This window comes from Carassius carassius, chromosome 20, assembly GCF_963082965.1.
Source record: "Carassius carassius chromosome 20, fCarCar2.1, whole genome shotgun sequence".
NCBI classification, from domain to species: domain Eukaryota; kingdom Metazoa; phylum Chordata; class Actinopteri; order Cypriniformes; family Cyprinidae; genus Carassius; species Carassius carassius.
The window spans coordinates 27,589,263-27,608,230 of NC_081774.1; the positions used below are offsets into that span (position 1 = coordinate 27,589,263).

General features: G+C 37.7%; 1 protein-coding gene across 1 annotated transcript; it reads right to left on the minus strand.

Moving 5' to 3' along the window:
• Positions 1-264: 264 nt before the first annotated feature.
• vcam1a (vascular cell adhesion molecule 1a) lies at positions 265-18,920 on the minus strand. Its single transcript, XM_059502372.1, has 6 exons — positions 18,750-18,920; positions 18,385-18,663; positions 6,404-6,700; positions 3,327-3,587; positions 2,963-3,229; positions 265-493 (listed from the first exon to the last, which is right to left on the minus strand). The coding sequence occupies exons 1-6, from the start codon at positions 18,808-18,810 to the stop codon at positions 342-344; spliced, it is 1,317 nt and encodes a 438-aa protein (XP_059358355.1). The 5' UTR covers positions 18,811-18,920; the 3' UTR covers positions 265-341.
• Positions 18,921-18,968: the final 48 nt, after the last annotated feature.

An 18,968-nucleotide genomic window follows, 5' to 3' on the forward strand; every position in this document is an offset into this window, starting at 1 on the left:
ACAATATTACAGTTTTTTCTGTATTTTTGATCAAATAAATGCATGCTTGATGAGCAGAAGAAACTTCTTTCAAAAACATTAAAAATAGTAATGTTTCCAAACTTTTGGTCTGTACTGTATATATGTATATATACTGTATGTATATATATATATATATTTGCTGAATAAAATAATTAATTGTTTATAGGTATTTACCCCAAATTTGAAACATTTTTCAATATTGCTAAAAAAAATTGTAAATATTGACAATATCTTTCTTAATATTGCTATTTTTACTTCATTATTTTATCAAATAGATGTAGCCTTTATGAACATAAGAAACATTTCAAAAACATAAAAGTTTAGTCCAGTGGGATGTTACCGGAGACGCTCTTGGCTTGCTTTCTGCAGTGTCGGATCAGCAGTACAGCAGCGGTCAACAGCGACACTGACCCTACAGCCGGCAGGATGACCACAGGCAGGTCTGGCTTTCTCCAGAAGTCATGTTGTGCTGCTGGATAAAAAAAAAAAAAAACAAGATTCAAGAAACATAAATCTAACTGGAATATTCCATCCTTACAGCTATAAATTCAATATAGACACAGCAAAAGGGTGTGTCTAGATATTTTTTTCTTTTTTGTTCATGTATTATTTATTTGCTAAAAAAGCCACTGCTTCTTTGACTACACATTTTTTATTTGATTTGGCTAAAACTTTCTTACTCAATGTCTTCCGTTTTCAAAACTGCACCTTGGAGTAAGTTCAGTCATAGGCTACTGCTAACTTCTCACTATACATTTTCAGTAGAACACCGTATTCAAGAAATATGGTAAGCTGTTTTAACAAAATGTTCCCAGCGATACTCATTTATGGAACCAAAAGTTAAGGTAGGCTATAGAAATCGAACCAGGAACTGCGGGACCCTAACAGATTTCTTGCGACGTGGGATTACATTTCCAATTAAAATACTGTAATGGTCTGTAATTCTGGTGTAAGTTGAGCGGGGGCAGCCTGGAACTGCTTTTGTGCACAACAGTGAGTGCAAGCTACATTAAAGTGATTATTACATTTTGAATATGGATATTATTCCTACAAAAACGCATTGATTTGCTACAGGAGATTTGATTTGCTGTTCATTTCCAGGAGCCGTGTGAGACACCTGCTGCTTGAGTCAGGTGTAGACATGGTGTTAAAAGGTGCTGTATGTAGGATTGACACTGAGTGGTTGAACTAGGTATTGCAGTCCAAATTCAAAATAATGGATATTTTCATCCGGCCCCTCAGACTTGATGCACAGGCAGGTTGCCAGATTGACAACACCAACAGGAATGGGCTCACTTGACTATGAATGAAACTACATAAGCTGTGTTTTCCACCAATTGGCAATGCGGGGTCCCGACCAAAACAGAGACCGACATTCCGGCCAGAACGTACATTTTCATTTTCTGTAGCATAGTTTTTCAGATAAACAAGTATGTTAACTTAGCATATTTCTTAAATATCTGCAAACATATTTTGGAATTGTTATGCTTAAGTACAGTCAAATACCTACATACAGCACCTTTAACGTTGGTGGGGGGGGGGGCAGGGGCGTCATGCATTCATGATTTTTGAGGGGGCACTTTTTTTTGGGGGGGGGGGGGGGTAGTCGGGGGTATAAGTCATTCTACGAAAGCACTGTATAACTGATATAGGCTTATTTTTTTTTTTTTTTTTTTTTTTTCCTTTTTATTCAAAACAATTCCAAACATGCTTAATATATCAGGAAATATCTCGTTTCTCAAATATGTGTAGGTAAACGCGTTTTGCACCTTTATAGATTGCTATTTGATCAATATATGGAAATGTAGTGTAATCTATTAACTACACATAAAAACCTGACTTTTTACTTAAGTGCCATATCATGCCATAAAATATGTGCATTTAATGTAAATTTTAATAACAATATTGTAAGATACTTATTTTAACACTTTCATTTTACAGAGAGTAAAGAACATTTACATTATCAAAAAACCTTTTCATTCAGTCTAGCCAGAGTTCAGGCACTCTCAAAAACTCCCATTAAAATCACTGAAGCACTTTACATTATGAAACGAATATCTTACTTACATTCGTACGCACATCTGCACTTTTTGTTGTTTCTGATGAGAGAATTCGCTAAATAATTCAGTCATACTGCGTTTCAGTGGTGACTCTTCTGGACGTCTCTGATTGGCCATTGCATCCATAAGCGCAACAGAATAGTTTCTGATTGGTTATCATGAAGCGTTGTACGAACGCGTCTGTCTCTGGCTCAGCGCCAGCCAGCGAACGCAGATTTGAATTTAGCAGCTGATGCTGTGCACTGAACGATCTAATCACACCGCTGTGATTGTATCAAATATATAAAAAATATTATTCTGCAATTTTTTTTTTTTTCGTTTGGAAGCTGCATTTAAAATCCACTTGGCTCAGAAATCTGAGGGGGCACGTGCCCCCTCACTTCGAATGGGCACGACGCCTCTGGGGGGGGCAGGTTTTTTAATAGGTTTTAAGGGGGACGCGACAAAATAAGTTTGAGAACCACTGCACTGGTGTAAAAGTAGCTCAATTCCATAGTAATACCGTGGACTTGGCAACACTGAAAATCGAGCTAAAAGTAAAACTGAAATAAAAATAAATTAAACCAACAAATTACTATTTAAATCAAAGCAAACTTGAATGGAAAAATGACAAAAAGTCTAATTAAAACTGAAAATAAGAGAAGTCAACATTTGAAGTGGATGGAAACCTTTCATCAAAGTTGTTCTAAAACAAAACAATACCCGTTCTTGTCTTAGGACAACTTTTTTTTATCCACTTCAAAAGTTGACTACTGTAGCCTATATACCTTCATGAGCCCCCTTAAAATGAAAATCCTAGAATTGCCCCTGACACAGGTGCAAACTGACTTCCCATGCAATAACATTTCCTACGCATGATCTCCAGAATGTTATAAATTTACCTTGGACTGTAATGTTGATTGTGCTTCTCTCAATGCCAAAGTCATTTTTTGCTTCACAGATGTAAATCCCTGCATCAGTTATTTGGATTGATGAGATGTTTAAAAGCACAGTTGATTTCTTCGGATCTCCTGTCACATTGCTCTGGGACTGTCTGTACAGTTTCAGTTCTGCTGGCCCACCATCTAAAGAACAGAGTATGCTTATGCTCTCTCCTTCTTTGGGCTCTTCTCTATGGCTTAACTGGATTTTGGGGATGTTTGGAGGACCTGTTTTTAAAAAAATCAATAAATAATTTAAAGATCATGGCCAGGTTTAAAATGATTAGACAATGCAGTTGATTTCATCATGAGTTAATTTACCCACCTACAACAGTGACATTTACACTCATTTGCTGGCTTCCCACGTCATTGCTTACTTTACACAAATAGCAACCTGTCTGAGACCAGGTAGCATTATTTATTGTCAGCTTGTGGTTCTGACTCTGGAGTTCAGGCCCAGCCTCCCCTAGTTTCCACCAAAAGATCGTTGGTTTGGGGTTTCCGTCTGCATGACACGTTATCTCTAAATGTTCGCCAAGCTTTACCGAGGTATCATTACTGGAAACTGTTATAGTCCCTGGACCATCTGGGAATAAAATGTAGAATTTTCATTGATGACACATGAAACGTGATTTAAAGGGGTCATGAACTGAGAAACCAGATTTCCTTGTCATGTAAGACATATTTTGACACATGTGAGGTCATTGTACTAAGGTGACCAGACGTGCCACTTCCCTGGGACATGCTCTGCACAGGAATTCTAAATTGCCTAAAATAACCAATCGTTGATTGTTTTTGCTGTGTCGATTGATTGCTCACAGTAAAGTACCATGAGAGCAGACAGCTCAATTTATGCATTTAGCAGACACTTTTATCCTAAGCAATTAACAGTGCATTCCGACTATACAATTTGTATTTTTTATTACCAGTATATGCGCTTCTTGGGAATCAAACCCACAACCTTTTGCGCTGCTAACACAATGCTCTATCACTAAGGCATAGTACTGCTCCATGCAGGGGCGCTGCACAAGATCCCGGGCCCTACGCATAGGCATTCCTAATGGGCCCACCTCCCCTTGAAAATATATATTCCAGACTTTTCAAGGGCCCTCTCTTCCTTTGGGGCCCTGGTAATCAGTACTGGTTTTACCCCCAGTCCGACGCCCCTGGCTCCATGCTTTCGAATCATTCTCAGCAGTACTTTGATGTCATACAACAAGCGATCTATGCAGCGCAAACAAGGTACACATGGTTATTGTAGGCAATTTAGAAATCCTGTGCAGAACATGCATGTACAGTAGTTTAAATAACATGAGAGGAGAGGTCTATGCAGAACCCTGCATTCGCCGGAATGATAAATGATAAAAGCACACCTGTTGTAATTCCATTACAGCTGGTGCAAGTGAGAATGGCAAACGAACAGCCATAAGAAAAACGGCAGTATTATTATTGTCATAAAGTGGGTCACATAACTGGCAATCATTTAGTGTTGTAACGTAAACAACTTCTTCTTTTTCTATTCTTCACAGCAGAAACATGTTGCTGTATCTCTAAGGATATGAGAGAATTTTATGAGTTTATATGAGAAGATCCAGCACTGAGTGTTTCTGTTCATAAAGACTCTGGAGTTATGAATGTTCGTGTCCCTTTGTCTCTGCCTGTCACTCATGAGAAAATTGCGGAGGATCGGAGAGAGGATGAATCCTTGGTTAAATGTTTTGCTATGGGTGGAGATGGCAGAGACAAAGGAGTTTATTATACTGTATAAGATGGCTTGCTGATACAAAAATGGCAGCTGAAAAGTTTGGGGCAACTAGACCAGAGCGAAAGGGCACATTAGCATTGGCGATAAACGGGGCAGGGGCTATGAGCCAGCGACTCTATACCAACCTTGCACACCACTGCTCTTGCTCAAGATACATTTTTATCTGGACATTTAGGGGTTACCAAAATGTATAACCACGTTTTGCACCATTTTTATTTATTTTTTGGCCTGCACTTAAAATGTAGCAAATTTTTGCCGTACAAGTCTTATCTGTCAATATATATGGGGAATCCGAATGAGGTCATTTCCTCAGCTCTGCTAATTCCAATTCCTGCATTGGGTGAACTGTTTGAGCATGTGATTGTCGATTGCATGGGACCTATAGATTAAATTTGTTAATCAGTTTATTCTTATTATTATGTGTACCACCACTCGTTATCCAGAAACTATATAAATTGTGGAGGAAACAAATGAGACTGATTAATTACTCAGTACACCGGACAGGAAACTTCATAAACATATTTGTCATATGAACATGTTGAAAACCTATTTCAGAGATGATGTGCTGGCAGAACTTAAGACTGCAGGGCTTGCTAAAACAGTTAAAAACTGGACAGAAGCCAGCGCCAATAGCCCTGTAGTTAGTGCACCAACATATAGCACAACTGAGCTCGCTACGACCCCCATCCCATCCCTGTTTCCCATCTCGAGGACCTTTGCTGATCCCTCTCTCCACCCAATGCTTTCCTGTGTGCTCTCCACTGTCCTGTCCATTAAAAGCATAAAAGCTTTAATATAATAAAAACAATAGCTTATTACTTCTAAATTATATATTTTGTTCATGTAAAAATCTTGATAACATGATAAGTGATCTTGATAACATTAGAAGTGGACCTCAGAGAACAGTACAAAATAAAAAAGGTTTCAATTTTCAGTTCATGGCCGCTATAATTCTTGCAAATTGTCTAAAGGAATATTCTGGGGTCAATACTAGTTAAACTCAATCGACAACTCTTGTGCCATAATGTTGATTACTACTAAAATAGTTTCAAAAATTGAATCAGTCTGGGTTACACTGAGTTAGTAGTGTTTGGTGTGTTAAAATTATTTAAATATGAAAGTTAAGCTTATTTAAAAGTGAAAAATCATTTAATAGCTTTTTCTGTGTAAAGTTGAAGCTAAAATTAAAACTTTGTTGCTTTGACAATGTAACGCCTAAAATGATTAGGAAAAAAAGAGCAACTTTAAGGCTGCGAAAGGTTTTACAAGAAGAATAAATGAAATCTCAGAAACTTGAAATGAATGTTTTTCATGCAAAAATTGGCCCTATTTACTTCGATTGTAATTGCCTCACCATAATCTTTATTTTTGTGACAACATTATGCCATAAATGCTATTGTTTAGTTTAAAAGGTTAGTTCACATAAAAATGAAATTCTGCCATCATGTACAAACCCTCAAATTGTTTTAAACCCATTTGAGTTTCTTTCTTATTTATGTTCGACAAGTAAAGAATTTTGAAACCAGTTGAGGATGGGTAAATGATGATAGAATTTTTGGGTGACATATTACATTAACTGGTATTGAATGCAGAATATTCCTTCAATAAAAGTTTGAGTGAATTACCAAACAACTTACATTCACCAGTTGTTGTTCTCTCCTGATTTATAGTATCGATTTTCAGTGTTGCCTTGCAACTAATATTCTTGCCCAGATCATTGACAGAAGGTGTGTAATTGAACACGGAGGAATAACTCTGAACATGGTCTGAAGTTGCTTCATCAGGTTCTTCCTCACGGAGGATCTTATCTCCACGAAGCCACTGAATCTGAAAGCTTTTCAAAGGGTAAATGTTGTGGACTGTGCATTTAAGCTCCTGTTCTTGGTTTGCTATCAAACTCTTTATTTTGGGCAAGATGGGATCTTCTGGAAAAGCTGCAGAAAACACACTTCATCATAACAGCATCCAAATCATTTACACAATAAATACAGTGATGGTTTACTTTTTTTACACTCTGTTTAGATCATCATAGCTTTAAACCAAATTAATAATAATAACAATAATAGCCTAAATATAATTACATAGAGACTAAATATAATTATTTATATTATTTATATCTAAATATTACTAAATATAATTACATAGAGAAATATAATTACATGTTAGTTTTAAGGAAACATCATCATTAATGTATTTACGAAAACAACATCATTGGTTTGCCAACATGTTCTGCAAATACTCACAAACTAACCTGGCTGGGACATGATCATATAATTCCTTAGCTTTATGGATATTATTAGCCTAAATAAGCAGGTGAAATACACAATTACTATAAATATAAAACTTTATGTAAGCTGGCTAACTTAATTTGAACTTGTTAAACTAATGAATGTGTTTTCTTAAAAGGGTCATATGATGCTTTTTTTCAAGAACATTATTTTGTGTATTTGGTGTAACAGAATATGTTGAAATAGTTTAATGTTAATAAACACAATATTTTTTAAATACTGTACATTATTGTAGGTCCTCTATGCCCCGCCTTTCTCAAACACGTCATTTTCTACAAAGTCCCTCCTTCTGACAAGAGCAGTCTGCTCTGATTGGCCAACTGACCCAGTGATTGTGATTGGCTGAACACCGCAAGCACTCGTCAGAAATGTAACGCCCCTTTTCATAATCACGAGCTTCATCTTTCAAAATAAATGTAAAGACAGTTAATAATGTCCTTAAATTTTACCATCAGTTCAAGCCTGAAAGAGGAACAGAGTCGCGTGACAGACACAGTGATGAAGCTTGTATGTGTTTGGAGTACACAAGCCACGGACGGTTAAGACAGCTGATCCTCCTGTGTGACCCTGTCTCTCTCTCTCTCTCTCTCTGTCACACACACACACACAAGCGCGCACATGCAAATACTTAAATTAATAACAAAGCATACTTACAGTAGCTGATTCAGAAGCAGATTGTTGTAGCAATGTCAGAATGACCTCCTCTCCTAGATTCACGAAACGGTCGTACATAAAATACTAATAATAATCTTAAAGATTCCTAAATGCATCTACTTTCAGAAGGCCAAATAAAGTGCTTTTGCTAATGCCTACACACAGCATCCCTCTGACATGACTGCTTAAAAACTAAATGCAGTTTCTGAAACCACGCCTTCTTTCTTTGCTTGAACATTTGGGCAAATATTACCACATAGTGACGTAGACATGTGGGGACGTGTTTAAACGTGCCGTTTTAGTGGGCGTGGTAGAGTCTTAACTTTGATAAAGAATATCTCTTTGGATTTGAGACTTTAGTCTTTGAGACTTTACAGATCTTCACTATGCACCAAGCAGCACCGCCGCACACAAAAAACACGCATCATTCGCCCATTGCGACTGCTCGCTTCTCATGTTTGCGGCTGAATATTCATAACTGATGGATGACATCTATGCCCGGTTAAAAGACATCAGCAATCCGACGCAGAAATTGTAAAGCATTTAGGTAAAAACAAGGCCCATGCATCACTTTCATGCACATTCCTGGGAATGTTTTTTACATTTATTTCTATTTTTTGGCTGTTGAAGTTAATAACGAGTTTTAATGTCGGAAATAATTTCACAACCACCAACACATAATAACACATGTAGACATCACAATTACAGCAGCGGTCTTCAACCCGTGGGCCGCGGCATAATACCATAATTTCATATATATAATTAAATAAGAAAAATTTTATATTAAACTGTAACTATACTTCCACTATTCGAGCTCGCTGATTGGTTTAAGAATAAACTGCCAATTTATCTTAGATATTTTTGCTGCATTATGCTACAGAACAACAGCAGTTCTGCCAAGCTGTGCCAGCCCAAGTTATTTTCTGTTCATTGCCAGTTCATTCAATAAAGACAGTTAACAATCTAGCTTCTGAGTACTAAGTTATTAACCCAACAATAGCGGGGTCAGTTAATTTTTTTGCAGTGGGCCGCGCAAACATATGTGTTTGGTTGTGTGGGCCGCGAGTTGAAAAAGGTTGGGAACCACTGCCTTTGACAGAAATAAACCATGGTCTTATCATAGTAAAAGTACTTAATTTTCTTTTGAATGATTTCTGAATGCTTGAGACTATAAAATACATTTGCGTCATAATAATGTCATAGCCATAGTTAAATAATGAAAGCTACAATTGTAATTTGTAAATAATACAATTTATAAATTTATTTATTAATTTTTTATTTTATTTTATTAAAGTTCGATTTTGACCCCAATAATAGGTGCTTTTTTTTGTTCTGTTTTTTTTTCATAATATTTGAGGAAGGGGGGCACAACAATACAATCCTACTTAGAGCACCCACTTGTCCAGAAGCGGCCCTGGCACCAAGAGCTTGTAACACTCCAAAGAGAAAGGAAAAATTTAAATTGCATCATATGACCCCTATTTTTGCAAGTTAATATTTTTTTCATTTTAAAATTCTCTTTATCATTTACTTTATGTCCCAGATTAATATGACTTTCTTTCTTCACAGATTTTAGAAAAATAATCCAGATTTTCTAATCCATATAAAGCAAGAGTATGTTCCCCTAAAAAGTGGACTATATGCACTGAGCGTTCTTCACCACTTATGCATAAAGATAAGCAAGCTCATAAACAGCCATTTCTTCAGGTGTGCAGTGAAATTCACTTTTAAAGATTTACTTTTCATGAAGCTGATATAAAAAATGTGCCTCCTAGTGTCCTGGTGAAGAACAAAGACTTTAAAGATGAAAATTACATTACCAATTACTATGTCTTGCTTTTGGATTTATTAGACAATGTATATTATAAGAAACTTTAGTCATTTACTGTACTGAAGTATGAAATGCAAGTGCAGGAAGTCAAAAAGTATCATGTCATTTCAAAAATAAGCCCAGACAATAAACAACATAGAAGAGTTATTTAAATACTTCACTTGTTAACAACAAATAAAATAAGACCTAATTATTAATTACATGAAAATTAAATAATGCACTACATTTAAACCTGGGAAAACTTGATTTTTTTAGTTGATCTGAATGAAAATGCAAAATCATTCATTGTCACTCAGTGCAAAACTGACTTAGAGAAAAAAACCTATACTAAAAAAGTCTATACTAACATTTGTCAGATAGATATTTTTGATTCTGTTTGAATGCATTTACCTTGTGAATACAAAATTCAAACAAATTGTTTCTGAGCCTCAGATACAGTATACTTAATCTGTGTTTGTAATGACAGTTTCTGATTTGGGATGTTTTTCTTACAATAAAAATCTGAAAATAAATCGTTTTACAAAAAGTCTCCAGTTACTTTCTATTTAGTCTCATTATCATCTAGGAGAAACACTCATGGAAGAGAATTCATTCCTGTTTTTTTTTTGTTTTGTTTTTTTACAAATTTTACATTCTAATTTATTGAGATGCACCTGTATATATATATATATATATATATATATATATATATATATTCTCTAATACACAATGACTACAATTATTTGGAGCACTTTTCTATGGAAGCCCGTTTCCTCTACAGAATAACAAAATAAAAGCTTAATGCTTATTTTTACTCACAATTCCACCTTTTTTTCTTAGAATTGCAATACCTCGCAATCCTGACATTAGAACACGCAATTGCAATCGCAATTTTGAAAAAGTCTGAATTGTGAGTTTATATCTCGCAGTTCTAGCTGTATTTTTCACAATTATGACTTTTTAACTCACAAGTATCATGCAATTGAGTTTGTATCACACAATTATAAGAAAAAAAGTCAGAATTGTGAGATAAAAAGTCGCAATTACCCTCTTTATTTTTTATTCAGTGGTGGAAATGGGCTTCCATACTTTTCATACTCTTCAAACTGGCTCAAGCGACTACAGTAAGTGATGGAACGAATACAATCAGCTGGCCTGAGGTTAAACACAGGGAAATGTAGGATGAGGCAAGAGAAGCTACACTTCCTGGGCCATGAAATCAGTGCTGATGGGGTACGGCCGGACCCGGCCAAGGTATCTTAGGTATATTAACAAACTACCTCCACCTGATAACACCCAGGGGTTAAAAAGAGTTCTCTGGATGATCAACTACCTGGGAAAGTACATCCCTAACTTAGCAGATGTGGTACGGCCGCTCTATGATTTGCTGAAAGTCAAATCAACATGGACATGGGGTCCAGCCCAACAAGCAGCTTTCCAGGAGATAAAAGGACTCCTCATGTCCTCACCTACCTTAGCATTTTATGATGTGAGAAAACCAACCATGGTGTCAGCAGACGCAAGCAGCTATGGAATCGGTGGTGTACTGATGCAGCAACATGACAAGGACTGGAGACCAGTGGCTTATTGCTCCAGACAACTTAGCGAAGCTGAAACCAGATACGCTCAGATAGAAAAGGAGTGTCTGGCAGCTGTCTGGTCGTGCGAGAGATTTGAAAAATACTTATATGGTCTAAATGAGTTCAAGCTTATCAGTGACCACAAGCCATTGGTGCCACTAATAAACGCCAATGACCTGGACTTGGTTCCACTCCGTTGCCAGAGGCTGCTGATGCGATTGATGAGATTCAACCCTACTGCAGAATATGCACCCGGGAAAACTCTCATAGTGGCCAATGCTCTGTCCAGGAGCCCCTCAGACGATTTACAGGACTGTAGTGACACCCACTCAGATGTGGAGTGCTATGTGGCGTCCATTATTGACAACATGCCAGCTTCAAAGCAAAAGATGGACATCATCAGGTCTAGCACTGTCCAAGATGAAAGCCTGCAAAAGGTAATCACATATATTCAGTCAGGTTGGCCTGAACAAATAGCCAGGGTGCATCCGATGGCCAGAGACTTTTTCCTCGTGAGAAATTACCTTTCCACTCTAGATGGAATTGTCACCAGGGGCAACAGAATGATCATACCTGAAAAACTGGGGGCGGAGATCATAGATCGCATACACGATGGGCATCAGGGTCTGAGCAAATGCCGGGAAAGAGCAAACACATCGGTGTGGTGGCCCACAGAAATTAAGTTTAAAATCTCGTCGTGCCAGTCCTGCCAAGAATTGAGAAGAGCTCAGTCTAGAGAACCACTCATTTCCACGCCACTTCCCGAAAGGCCATGGAAGAGGATCGAAATTGATCTTTGCGAACATAACAAACAGACCTACCTTGTCATTTCAGACTACTACTCACGCTTTCTAGAGGTTCTACACATGCCCACAACTACCAGTACACAGGTAGTGAGAAAACGAAAAGCCACCTATATCCGCTATGGTATAGCTGAGGAGGTGGTCAGTGACAATGGGCCACAATTCACCAGTGTGGAGTTCAAAGAACTGGCTTGTGAGCTAGATTTCATACACATAACCTCCAGCCCACATCACCCACAAGGTAATGGGCATGCTGAAAGAGCCGTACAAATTGCCAAAAGAATTCTAAAGCAAAAAGACCCCCTTCTGGCGCTTATGTGTTACAGATCTACTCCATGCAGTAGTACAGGTGCCAGTCCAGCAGAACTCTTGATGGGTCTGAAAACCTTGGACCTTGATAGTAATCTGCTACCTAAATGGCCAAACAAAAAGTCCTCGAGAGAAATGATGCAGCCAAAAAAAAAGAACAAGCTTATTACTACAACCAGTGTCATGGTGTGAAAACCCTTCCTCTGCTATATCCAGGGAATCAGGTCCTCACCAACGTGAACACTCAAAAATCCTGGCTGAGAAAGGCAACTGTGATGAAGGGAAGTGTCACACCACGATCTTATCTGTTGGAGACAGAGCAAGGGGGTATGTTACGCCGAAACAGACGCCACCTACAGGAAGTGCCAGTGGGGAAAGTAAAGTACCAATAACAACATCTGTCAATACCCCACAGCATGAGACCGCACTACCAACAACACTGAGTGCTGTCAGGACACCAGATGTTCCAGAACAATATGGAACAAATCCATCTCCTGACGGACTGGTGCGAACCAGGTCTGGCAGGATTAGCAGACCACCACAAGTCCTGGACCTATAAATGAGGAAAGAAAGATAAGAGACAGAATCATATAGTATGGGTACTCTGAGAAATGTTAAGAGATGTTAAATGCAGTAAACACAAGTTAATACAGGTTCATTAGAGACTGTGTATGTTCTACATATGGAAGGAAATGTTTTGCCTAAATGTTACATGTATGCTTGAAGTAACAATGAAGCATTTGTTTGTTATAAGGCGAACAAGATATTGAAAAGGGGGAGATTTAATAGAATAATGATTAGTTATGTCTGAATGTTGATGTAACGTATGACGTATATGAGGAGAGACGTAAAGTGTGTGTATAGCGTGACTACTGAATAGTTGTAAACGAGTTCACAAATAGCTTCAGTAAAAGTTTAAACATAATCAAGACTATACATTGTATTCTTCTGCAACATACGAAGGGGTTTATTACAGAGTGAATAAATATACATTTAATCTCAAAGAGATGGGATAGTCTGCGCATGACCTGATATTTTATTCGGACCCAGAAGGCGAGATGAACATCACAGAGCACTAAACTCTCATGCAGTGTTTGTTTCTTCATACTCGAAGCCGGAGGGCGCTCTCGCGCAGAAATTCATACCGGGAAACTCCAGAAGCGTCCAGCTATGCTGTATGAAAACAGTTGTTTTCACAGAAAAACAGACACTTTTGGAAACACGAACACATTAAACATACGACTGCGACAATATGGTTTTTCAAGTCATCTCCAGCAGCTGATAAATAAAGTATATGGACAATGCAGTGCTATTACAGTATATTCTGCCTTATTATGTGATAAAAAAAAGTGTTTGTAGTATATAAACAAATCATTATTATTTGTTATTGTCCAGCAGTTATAGATTTCTAAGCCAATTCAAAGCTTGAAATTATCGAAAATTTTAAGTTGCCTGTACACTACCAGTCAAAAGCTTTTGAACAGTACGCTTGTTAATGTTTTTTAAAGAAGTCTCTTCTGTTCACCAAGCCTGAATTTATTTGATACAAAGTAAGGCAAAACAATCAAATTTTAAAATATTTTTACTAGCCTATTTAAAATAACGGATTTCTATTTGAATATATTTCAAAATTTAATTTAGATTTAGAGATTGAGATTTAAAAACTGAATTTTTTGCATCGTTACTCCATTCCCACGATCCTTCAGAAATGATTCTGATATTCTGATTTGCTGCTCAACCACCCCCCCCCCCCCAAATCCCTCTTATTATGATAATGTTGAAAACAGCGAAGTAGATTTTTTTCAGGTTTCTTTGATGAATAGAAGGTTCAGAAGAACAGCATTTTAATGAAATAGAAATCTTTTGTAAAATGATGTCTTTATCATTACTTTTGATCAATTTAAAGAATCCTTGCTAAATAAAAGTATTAATTTCCATAATTTTTTTTCTTCCAAAAAAATACAATTTATACTGGCTCTAAGCTTTTGTTTGATATAGTGTATAATGTTGCAAAAACTTTTTATTTCAAATAACTGCTGATCTTTGGATCCTTCTATTCATCAAAGAATACTGAAAAAAAATGTACTCATATGTTTTAAATATTGATAATCAGCAAATCATCATATGTGAATGATTTCTGAAGGATGAGTGTGACGATCGCGTTCCAGTAAGACACAGGGAGAGAGATAGATCCAATTGCAGGTATGATTATTTATTGGGGTAATCCAAAACGTAATGAAAACAAGCCAGGGTCAAAACCAGAAAGCAGTCCAAAAATCAAACAAACAAAGGAAGGAACAGAAAAGGAAATGGAACGGGAACTCGGAAAACGAGGGGTTTCGGAGGACGAGAAGACTTACGAAGAATCTCCGAGGACGAGAAGACTGGGATACGAAAGGAAAGGACTCCATACAGACAACAGGAAAGGACTGGTAAATATAGGTGAAAGCACCTGAGTGCAATTAGCAGGAGTGCAATTACTGTGATGAAGGTGGACCAGGGGGAGGGACTGAGGGCCAGGTAAACTGGGGAAAACAGAGACAAGAGGACCAGGTAAAATGGGGAAAACAGAGACAAGAGAAGTGCAACACAAAACAAGGAGTCCAGGAGGGAGGTGGACCGGTGGAGGATCAAAGGGAGGGACGGAGGGCCAGGTCCTTAGAAGGAAACAGAAAGAAAGACACAGACAAGAAACCCAGGAGGGAGGTGGACCGGCAGAGGATCATGGGGAGGGACAAAGGGCCAGGTCCATAGATGGAAACCGAAAGAAAGACACAGACGAAAGAACAAAACAACCACAAAAACACAAGTCCAGGAGGACATAACGTGACGCCCACCAGGGCGGAGCAGAAGACCACCACATCCGTGTGGTCGAGGTAGCAGCCCCCCAGGGCAGAGCAGAAGATCACCACAACCGTGTGGTTGGGACGGAAACCCCCCCAGGGCGGAGCAGAAGACCACCACAACCGTGTGATCGGGACAGAAACCCCCCAGGGCAGAGCAGAAGACCACCACATCCGTGCGGCCGAATAAACAGGAGGACAAGTCTGGTTGGGCAAGTCTGAAACAGAAAACATGAACAAGTTAAGGGTAGCCTCTGTGGCCACAACAGGATCCGTCGGGTGCTCAGAGAGTTCGACTGAGACGTGACGAGACTCTGGAAGTTCCGCAGAGGCGAGGAGAGACTCTGGTGGATCAGCCGAGCCGAGGAGAGACGTGACGAGACTCTGGTAATCCCATGGGGTTTATACTGGATTCCAGAAGATCAATGCTGACTTAACTCTGCTCATGAAGATTATTGGTGACTTGTTCTTGTTCATGAAGATCATTGGTGACTTGCATTTGTTCATGAAGATCAATGGTGAATAGCATTTGTTCATGAAGATCAATGGTGACTTGCATTTGTTCATGAAGATCAATGGTGACTTGCCTCTGTTCATGAAGATCAATGGTGACTTGAATTCTCCCATGAAGAACCCCGGTGACTTGACTCTGTCCTTGAAGATCACCAGTGACTTGACTCTGTCCTTGAAGATCACCAGTGACTTGACTCTGTCCTTGAAGATCACCAAAGACTTGACTCTGTCCTCAGGCGGGTTCCCTCAAAACCACTCCTATGGCTCCCACTCGGTGGCTGGGGAGGAAACATGAAAAGACATACCGCTGGATCTTTAGGGGATGGAGTCCTTCTGTGACGATCGCGTTCCAGTAAGACACAGGGAGAGAGATAGATCCAATTGCAGGTATGATTATTTACTGGGGTAATCCAAAACATAATGAAAACAAGCCAGGGTCAAAACCAGAAAGCAGTTAATAAACAAACAAACAAAGGAAGGAACAGAAAAGGAAATGGAATGGGAACTCGGAAAATGAGGGGTCTCGGAGGACAAGAAGACTTACGAAGAATCTCGGAGGACGAGAAGACTGGGATATGAAAGGAAAGGACTCCATACAGACAACAGGAATTTATATATATATATATATATATATAGTAAAATCACCAACATATATATAATTTCTGTCCCCCTCATTTCTGAAAAGATGGCTACGCCCCTGATGCAAAGCTGAATGTTCAGCACCATTGCAGGATCATGATCCAGAAATGATCCAGAAATCAGTCTAATATGCCGATTTGCTGATTATTACAGTTGAGTATATTTTATTCAGGATCTTTTGATGAGTAGAAAGATCCAAAGTTCAGCATTCATCTGTAATGAAAAGCTTTTCTAACATTCTATTCATCAAAGAAACCTGAAAAAATTCTACTCAGCTGTTTTCAACATAATAATTTTTTTTTATTATAATTTATCATTTATATTTATAATTTATGCATACCATATTTTTTTTCAAAAATATTATATTGTTTTATATGAGGTGTCATAGACTTGGCAAATTAATTTTTCATCAACCAAAATTAAGGAATATATTGTGATATACAGTACCCTCCATAAGTTTAGGAACAGTAAAGACAAAATCGTTCTGTTTGCTGTCGAGTCAAGAAATCTGTAAGTATGATTAAAAGATGAATATGAGACAAAACTACAGAATATCACATTTTAGTATTGGGTGATTCAACACAAAGATGTTTTACCATCTAAGAAGATCAGCACTTTTAGAATTTCATCTCCCTATCTGATGTGAGCATAAGTATTGGAACAGTTTCCTCACATGTCTTTCTAAGTGTTCGGCTGTATCCTGTTGCATTAATTCTTCAGATATTAAAAGCAGGAAATGTGTCTTGTCAGTTATATCCATAACTGAGTGCTTCTGAGTCTTGCTTTTGATGATGACACACACAAACCGGGATTAAGACGAGGAAGCTGACTCTGAAAGAAAAGCAAGCAATGTGGATGCTAAAATAAAAGAGGAAATCAATTAGAACTATAGGAAAAACAAAGGGCATGGAGAAATCAAGAGTTTGGAAGTACCGGCGACATCAGCGACCAACGACGACCTGATTGGCTGAGAAAAACAACAGTAGTTGATGACAGACAAATCATAAAAGCTGTGAAAATGAACCCTAAAATACTGACCCTAAAGTCTGTAAAATCACCAACAACCTCCAGAAAGCTGGGGTGATGCTCTTGTCAATCTACAGACCGCAGGAGAATTTGACGCACAATTACAGAAGCTACACAGCAAGATGCAAACCTCTGATCAGCATCGAAAATAGAAAGGCAAGATTCTTTACAAATGTGAGCCAGAAGAGTTTTGGGACTGAGTGGATGGAGACAAAGATGAACCTTTATCTCAGTGATTACTAATGGAGGGCACTGTACATTTTGGCCATATTGTTCAGCCCTAATTACAACAAAAAGCTTCTGCCATGGCTGTCCCAGTCCTCTAACCTGAACCCTAGAAAATGAGTGTGATGAACTGAAGAAGCACCAACATGGATCTGGAAATCTGAAGGGTCTGGAGTGATTCTGTTTAAATCTATTGTCTCTGATCTCTTGTCAGATGTTCTCCAAAGTCTTCAGGCATGAGAGACTCAGAGCTGTTATCTTGGCAAAAGGAGGTTGCAAAAGTCATTGAATAAAAGGGTATGATTAATTGTGGCCAATGTGTGTTAGAGAATTTTTTTTAATTATTATTATTATTAATTAATTATTATTTCATAATGAGACCCCAACCCACCCATTTTAAATTCCTATTCCCCAATGAAAGATCAGATTTTTGTTAATTAAAAAAAAAAAAAAAATTATTATTATAATATAATAATTTACCAAGGGTATGATTAATTTAAAACACAACTGTACATTTGGGAAAGCAATGTGGACAGGGAAATTATGTAAGAATTTAAATTTTGGGTGGAGTATTCCTTTAAAGTAATCATGTGTCATTACACTCAAAAAGTGAATCAACTGGTATAAAACTGTTATTTGTAAGGACAGCAATCGTTAACTAGTAACTGAAAAATAATGAATTGAATAGTAATTAAAAGCAACACTGTAACAGGTAGATACTAGTAACAAACAAACAAACCAACAAACAAATACATTATTGGAATATTTATGTACCAATCAGCATAGTCAGTTCAGGAGTAGGTTAGTGGATAAATAAATGCTAGTGATGTTTAAAAGTACTTATTAATGTTAAAACTATGGCCTGCTTTATCCATAAATTAATAACGGTCTAATTAGCAGGTAGGAGTACAGCTGAAATATTACTTACAGAACATATTTATCTTTGTCATTTTCTGTAGTTGATTTCCCTGACAAGTAGCTTTGCACACAACTGTATCACTGTGTTTGACAGAGATGTTCCTGATCAGAAGGCGGGAAACATTCTTCTCAGATTCAGACTCTCCACCGAGAAATTGATCCAGTGCTGCTTTCCAGACGAAGTCCACATTATTCTTACAATTGGTCACTTCACAGGTCAGCTCCAGATCCTTACCAACATGAATCACTGCATTTAACGGAGTTAAATTCAGTTGAAAATTGTTTTCTCCTGTGAAAAAAAAAAAAAATGTACTGTCAAAATAATGAAATGTGAAAGGTTCAAATCGATTAAGCGGCTGTCTGAAGTCTTCTTACCTGTTATTACACTAAGAATATTAATCCACAGCGCAAAGGTGATGCATTTCACTCCACACATTTTGCCTCTGTTCTGTTTCACTCATTCAACATGCGAATTGAGAAAAAACACGATAATGTTTTTGGATATTCCCACCTGGCTGTATTCCAACCAAGATAATGACCAAACATCCGCCTATTCCTTTTTACTTTTGGTTTCTCCAAACAAACATTATCCAT